The 7,761-nt window shown below is 30.8% G+C and overlaps 1 protein-coding gene across 1 annotated transcript in view; it reads right to left on the bottom strand.

Annotated features, from left to right (window-relative positions):
• Positions 1 to 1,029: 1,029 nt before the first annotated feature.
• LOC120260286 (subtilisin-like protease SBT5.3) overlaps positions 1,030 to 7,761 on the bottom strand; it is a 21,588-nt gene continuing 14,856 nt past the window's right edge. The window contains exons 2-12 of the mRNA XM_039267723.1: positions 7,745 to 7,755; positions 7,549 to 7,646; positions 7,294 to 7,458; positions 7,080 to 7,188; positions 6,481 to 6,988; positions 6,300 to 6,394; positions 5,960 to 6,217; positions 5,747 to 5,861; positions 5,442 to 5,655; positions 4,802 to 5,338; positions 1,030 to 1,268 (exon numbers count right to left, since the gene is read on the bottom strand). Of these exons, the coding sequence (XP_039123657.1) occupies positions 1,030 to 1,268; positions 4,802 to 5,338; positions 5,442 to 5,655; positions 5,747 to 5,861; positions 5,960 to 6,217; positions 6,300 to 6,394; positions 6,481 to 6,988; positions 7,080 to 7,188; positions 7,294 to 7,458; positions 7,549 to 7,646; positions 7,745 to 7,755 (2,349 nt within the window). The remainder of the gene's footprint in view (positions 1,269 to 4,801; positions 5,339 to 5,441; positions 5,656 to 5,746; positions 5,862 to 5,959; positions 6,218 to 6,299; positions 6,395 to 6,480; positions 6,989 to 7,079; positions 7,189 to 7,293; positions 7,459 to 7,548; positions 7,647 to 7,744; positions 7,756 to 7,761) is intronic.

Genomic DNA, 7,761 nt, shown 5'->3' on the forward strand with positions numbered 1-7,761 from the left:
TTATGATATTTTATAAATGATATATATATTGAAAAAAAAAATGGAATAATTCTATGAATATATACTTGAGAGCACTTTTGCTGTTTCTTCATCCAATGTGGCTGCAAAGCCATTAATGTGGTGTGTGTTGTAGTAAAAGATTGAAGCTTTGGCTTTCTCTTTGCCGCAAGATTGAAAAAATTTTATGAATAAGTTTTTCACAGGAGAGATGAATGAAGGTGTGCATGCATGAAAATTAAATTAATTACTCCTTCAAGATTGAGCCTAAGAGTTCATTGTGAGCATCCACAACAACCTCTTCATTTGGGTTGGGGCCATGAGCACCAAGATAAACAATATAAGACTGCATAAAAAGAAGAAGAATATGACGAAAACTTTGATCATTTGATATAGAACTCAAAAGTATGAGGCTTTGGTTGTTACCTTTGTATCTGCAAATACAGAAGTTTGGAGAAAAATGAACAAGGAAAAGAGAAGGAGAATTGAAAGATTAGTTCTCTTCTTGTGAGCCATTAAATGCTTTTCTCTCCCTCCAAAGTGATTCAATCGGAATGCATGATTACATAGTCCACACACACACACACACACATATATATATATATATAAAGATGACATTCTCTACGTTAATTATTATTATGTAAAATTTTCTCTCTAATTTTATCAAAGATGACAGGGCCGGAAGATTATAACCATCAATCCGGCCAATAAAAATAAATAAACAAGTTAGCAAATAGATAATAACAATAATGCATGTGGGCGGTTTAACAATGGGGTTTAACTTTCTTTTTTTTTTTTTCAATAAAGTGAATAAACCACAGATTTATTAAAAAGGAGAGAAGGTAACAGAGAACATCAAGTACAAAAGAAAATTAAAGTACCAGACATAAGATAATATAAAAGACTGTTTTCCTCACCATGGATGAGGAAAACAAATCAGAACTGAAAGAAAAAAACAGAAAAGACAAGGAGAAAAGATAACAAGCCGGACCGGCGAAGTCAACCGAGAGACACAGGCCTGTCGAGAGCGGATTACTCCTGACCAGAGGTATGCACCGAATCACCAGAGGGATCAGTTGATCTAGAGCTCAGGAAGTTAAGGGATCGTTTAATCCTCTGAACAGCATCTAAGGGTTCCTGCTGGTGGGTCTCTGCATCTGCAGAAATCCAAGAGAGAAGCAAATTAGTTGTTTTGTAGAGAGTAGAAGAAATGGGAGACTGAATTTGGTTAAAAAAACGGTTGTTGCGTTTCAGCCAGATATTCAGTGGCTCTAGAACAGAGATCCCAGATAATCTTAGAAATAGGATTCAAAGAGGAGATCCAAGTGGTCCAGATAATATTAGAAACAGAGGATAGAAGAGTATCAATATCTAATAAACATTTAAAGTAAGACTATATTCTTTCTGAGAAAATACAATCAAGGTGGTCCACTGTTTTTGAGTTGTTATGACATAGTATACATGTGTCAATTGCATTTGGATTACAACTTTTTTTAAAAACATTCTAACAACATTTTTGTTAAGGAAAAAGATTTGTAATGATATGAGAATAAAAAAGTGCATTGTATTAAAAAGAAAATTATTTAACAATTATAACTGTTGAACAAGACTAATGTATTTTTATTAAAAAAAATTCTTACATACCCCAATAAAAGAAGTAATTGTTAATATATTATTCTTTAAAGATATACTTGTTTATATATTATCACATGGACACAAAAGCAAGCAGGAAGGATTTGTAGCATATATAACATGAAAAACTGTGGTTTTTATATAAGTATATATATTAGTGTATTAGTAATTTACCATTTGTTGAAGAAAAAGAGGGAAAAGAAAAGTAAAACCTCTAATTTATATATTTGTAATTATATAAAATAATAATAATAAAATCTTTACTTTATTAGCTCCTAATTATAGCTTAATTGAAAAAAAAAATGCACTAACAAATAACAACAATTATTTTTGTTATACTTTGTAACAAATATTATAGTTTCGATGGCTTGAAAATATAACTTGTTATTTGTTGTTAAATTTGAATCTACAACAATAAAAAAACAGAAATATAACAATTTGTTTTAATATAAGTAATTTTCTTAATTTAATTGTTAAAGGTTAGGTGAAATATTATGATATGAAATCTTGATTTGCCTTAAAAAAAAACAATTTAGTTGTATCGTGATTTAAAATGGTAATTTTTTTCAAAATAAAGTCTTATATGATATATATATATATATATAATTGGTATTCATGATAAATTAATATTTTTAAAATATGAAAGACATAAAAAGCTTGGTTCTTCAACTAATTAAATTATGTAACATTTTTTTTAAAAAAAAGCAAATAAATAACTTAAATATGTTAAGAGAAAAAAAGGTACAAGTAATTAACAAAATCTGGAGCACTTAAATAAACTTCTAAAACTTTAAAAATTAACAAAATCAATTAATGTACGAATTGTTACACCAATGAAAGAGGTATTGTTAATATATTATTCATGACCATCAATCCGGCCAATTAAAATAAATAAACAAGTTAGCAAATAGATAACAACAATAATGCGTGTGGGCGGCTTAATAATGAGGTTTAACTTTCTAACAACATTAGTGTATTATTTTTTTTTTCTTGAAATGATGTGAGAATAAAAAAAAAGTGCATTTTATTAAAAAAAAATTACTTAACAATTATAACTGTTGAACAAGATTGATGTATTTTTATTAAAAAAAAAATTCTTACGTATCCCAATGAAAGAGATAATTGTTAATATATTATTCATAAAAGATATACTTGTTTATACTCTATACATTATCACATGGACACAAAAGCAAGTAGGAAGGATTTGTAGCATATATAATATGAAAAACTATGGTTTTTATATAAGTGTATATATATGTATATATATTAGTGTATTAGTAATTTACCATTTGTTGAAGAAAAAAAGAAGAAAAAAAAAGAAGTAAAACCTCTAATTTATATACTTGTAATTATATAAAATAATAATATAAAATCTTTACTTTATTAGCTCCTACCTATCGCTTATTTGAAAAAAAAAAAAGTACTAACAAATAACAACAATTATTTTTTGTTGTACTTTGTAACAATATTATAGTTTGGATGGCTTAAAAATATAACTTGTTATTTGTTGTTAAATTTGAATCTATAACAATAATAATAAAAAAAAAAACCATTTGTTCTAATATAAGTAATTTTTTTAATTTTAATTGTTAAAGGTTAGATGAAATATTGTGATTTGAAATCTTGATTTACCTCAGAAAAACAGTTCTGTTGTATCTTGATTTGGAAATGGTAATTCAAAACTTGACTCCGACTGGGCAGGTGTATGGTGCCAATGTTCTTGGCCAGCCTAGCTGTTGTTTATCTTTTCTATTAAACTGTGTTTAATCCACATTTATTTCAAAAAAAAAAATTTATCTAAATATATATATATATATATATAATTGGTACACATGATAAATTAGTATTTTAAAAATATGAAAGACGTAAAAAGCTTGGTTCTTCAACTGATTAAATTATGTAACATTTAAAAAAAAATAAATAAATAAATAACTTACATATGTTAAGAGAAAAAAAGGTAAAAGTAATTAACAAAATCAATAAAATTTGAGTTTTTTTTGTCTTTATACTTATGAAAATTTGACTAATTATATATATATATATATATATATCAATAAAATCAAATATCATATATAGCTCTCGAGAAAATTGGTTATAAACCCCTCAAAAGTTCTATAATTACATATTTACCATCAGAAAAATCATAATTGTTTATATACCGAAAATTATAAGTAATTGCGGATATGCCCCTACGTTAGATTCCGTTAATAGAAGTTAATCAAACTTTATTATAACTTTGATTAAAATATACAAAAAGTCCAAAATAACCCTCGCACAACTTCATTTTACAATAAAAAAAAAAACTTTTCAAAGGGTATAATGGTCATATTATGTATCTATTGTTTGTTAACGAATTGTTTTTCAACTAATTTGAACCCCAAGGGTATATATACAATTATATGTAGTATTCAGGGTATGTATACAATTATCTTTTGCAAATATACAATTTTAAAATTATTCAGAGGTACATCTGCAAAAAGCCCTACATATATATATATATATATCATATATATATATATCTATATATATATATATATATATACACACACACCATTTTGCCCATATACATTTTTAAAATATATTATAAATCATAAGAATATTAATTTTTATAATAATGAAAGCTAAATTTAATTTAAATTTAAATTCTTAAACTACTATTATCAGTATTAATTTTTATTTAGTTGTGAGGGATCATGCAAACTTAAGTCCCTTTATAGAAATATATATATATATATATATATATATATATGTATAGATATTTATATACTATTGAATGAACAGTGCAATATGTAAATATATATATACACGTAAAGATGTTTTTTTTTTATTTTTTATTTTTGAAATGTGGATAAACCACATTCATAAAAAAAAAAAAAACAAAATAAGATACAACAACAGTCTACTAGCTGTGAAAACGTCCAGATGTTTTGATATATATTTTGTTATATGTAAAATTTTTTATATTTTTTAAAATAAAAAAAATGATTTATCCATTTTATAGAATAGTTTACCAAACTCGTAATTCAATTTGAAGGCATTAATTGAAACCAAACATGTTTATTAAAAAAAATAACAAAAGAAACTAATAGAAGATTAGATCCCTATACAGGAAGTTCAACCCTTAATAATAATTTTGCTTGCAAGACAGAAATTGAAAACATCACCAACTAACGAATCGGATGACCCACAACTACTGGAATGATCACATTATGCTTACCATCTGACCATGCAATGTTTCCAAATTCAAAGTAGCTACTCGTATTCACCAACTTGAGTGTTGCATGATACTGCTGCTGTTCACCAACCTTAGAGAAGTTAAGAGTTGGCGGAGTTATTGTCACTGAAACCCCTGATGGTTCTTGAACGGAGACTTTGTACTGACCGGGCGTTCCGACATTGGTCAGTGTTCGAGTTGCAGTCATTGTATTATTGAACATATCAAGAAACGTCATGATGACTGGGTAATTCAAGTCCTCAATCTTTACAACTGGAGATGGGCATGCGTATGGAGCGTCATTGAAGGATTTGAGATCATCAGGGCCATAGAAATTGCACAAGAAGTTCAAGTAGCCATTGGTTGTGATATCATACACAAGACCAGGATCCATGGCACGGTTTGGTGAAACTTGTCCGGCACCGTAAGAAAATGGTGTGGCAGTTTTCATTGTGTAGTTCTTGATTAAGGTTCCATTGTTATCATGAACTTCAGCTGAATTGAATTCAAATCCATGCATGCGTGTAAAAATAAATTAAACACAATATATAGAGGTGAAAACAAATATATATATATATATATATATATATATATATACCAGTAGTCATGATTGCTGATTTGATCATGGCAGGAGACCAAGTGGGATTGGCAGATTTGAGGAGTGCAACAACACCGGCAATGTGTGGGCAAGACATGGAGGTGCCGGACAGTACATTGAAGGAGACTCGGCGAGTATCGAAGCCGAACAATGTTGGACTAGTGGCATTGGTGAAGGAAGCAAGAATGCTCTCTCCTGGTGCTGTGATATCAGGCTGAAAAAACATATAGAATCAAAAGAGATGATGATGATGATGATGATGATAAAGTAGTACTGTTGTTAGTTAATTTATGTCATGTATCAACCTTGAGGATCTGAAGAGTTAGGGGATTCGGTCCTTGAGAAGAGAATGAGGCCATTACAGGTGCCGGTTTCAGGTTCAGCGTTGTTTGAGGAAGAGAAATATAACCTGTAGGTGTCCTACGTACAAAACCAACATCAAATGCTTTAGAAATATAAAACAATTAGGGTTGGTTGAATATATAAAAAGGAAATTAAGAAAGTAGATTAAAACTTACTTGGTGTTATGGAGATAGTTTAACAATTGATAAGAATCATTGACGGATATTTCGGTGGCAGGGAGGACATGAGGAACAGGGAATATTTCAGGCACTCGAGTGGACGCGGAAGGGTCATAATAGATTACCATTCCAGCGCCGCCAGCATCAAGCACAGCCTTACCCATTTGGGCTCTGTACACTTCTCCTCCACCCAAACATACTACTATCTTACCTTGCACCTTCTTGGGGTCCAAAGTATTTGGATAACAATAATACCTATAATTATTAAGTCAAATTATCAATGAAAAACAATATATATATATATATATATATATGTATGTTTGAGTCTCTTATATACCCAAGTGATATTGATGAATTTAGACGCCCATCTCCTGCAAGAATTATGGGATACTCATTCTTCCCCGGAAGGGCCTTCTCAGACAAGCTCTTACCCTGATCATAAACTTCAATATATATGATAATGAAAATGGTTTATTTATTTTTACATGCATATATATATATATATATATATATAGAACCTGAAGGGTGATATTGTTGAAAGACAAAGTGGCAGTAAAATCTCTATCCATTGAGCTAGCAGCAACGGTGAAGATCCAGGGGGCAACATTGCCAACAGAAAATGGCACAGGGCCTGCATTTCCAGCTGAGCATACAACAAAGATGCCGTTCTTTATTGCGTGGAAGGAGCCGACGGCGATAGCATCATTGAGATATGGCATCGGCATGCCCCCAAGTGATATTGATATTACATCAACACCATCATGTATCGCATCATCAAATGCAGCCACCACATCGGCATTGGAACACCCTCGATCCCAGCACACCTTGTAGGCGGCGACACGGGCCCGAGGTGCCCCGCCTTTTGCCACGCCTGCACCGTAGCCAAAGAGACTAGCATTAGGCACAAAACTTCCTCCGGCCGTCGATAAAGTGTGTGTGCCATGCCCTTCGCTGTCACGGGGACTGTCGTAGTATGTCTCATTGCTCATGCCACCTTTATTATAGTATCTTGCGCCGATCAGCTTCCTGTACTCACCCAAAGAAGAAGTTACTTAGTTTAAGTATTCTTAAAACTATATGATAAAAAAAAGAACGTGGAGATCATATATGTATGTGCCTGTTGCATTTGAAATCCTTGTCTTTGTCATTCTGACAAATTCCCTTCCATTTTGATGGAATGGGACCTAAGCCATCATCGTTGAAGCTTGCAGATTCCGGCCATACACCTAATTACAAACATGAATGTACACACACAAAATTCAAATTCCACTCAATTTATTTCGATCAGTTGAAAATTGTCATGTGTGTGTGTGTGTATATATATATAGTACCGGTGTCTAAGTTTGCAATGATAACATCTTCTCCATAATTTGCCTGTTCCCATAACGAAGATGTAGAGCCGCCGGGGGTGGAATTGAGACCGAGGAATTCCCATGAATGTGTTGTGTGAAGCTGGCTAAATGTGTTTGGAATCACGGATACAACTTTGGGATGCTCTGAAGATATCAATATTTGTGTAACGTTAATTAACAGCATGTTAGATATTTAATTTGTATACTGTGATAGAATATATATATATTATATACTTGAGAGTTGTTTTGCTGTCTCTTCATCCAAATTTGCTGCAAAGCCATTGATAGAGTATGTGTAGTAATAGAAGATTGAAGCTTTGGCTTTCTCTTTGCTGCAAGATTGAAACAAATGGAATAAGTTCGTCAAATAAAAGAGATGAACGGTGTAGATGAAGAAGAATGTGAGTTAATCATAATTAATTTAAATTACTCTTTCAAGATTGATCC

This window comes from Dioscorea cayenensis, chromosome 5 (assembly GCF_009730915.1).
Source record: "Dioscorea cayenensis subsp. rotundata cultivar TDr96_F1 chromosome 5, TDr96_F1_v2_PseudoChromosome.rev07_lg8_w22 25.fasta, whole genome shotgun sequence".
NCBI lineage: Eukaryota > Viridiplantae > Streptophyta > Magnoliopsida > Dioscoreales > Dioscoreaceae > Dioscorea > Dioscorea cayenensis.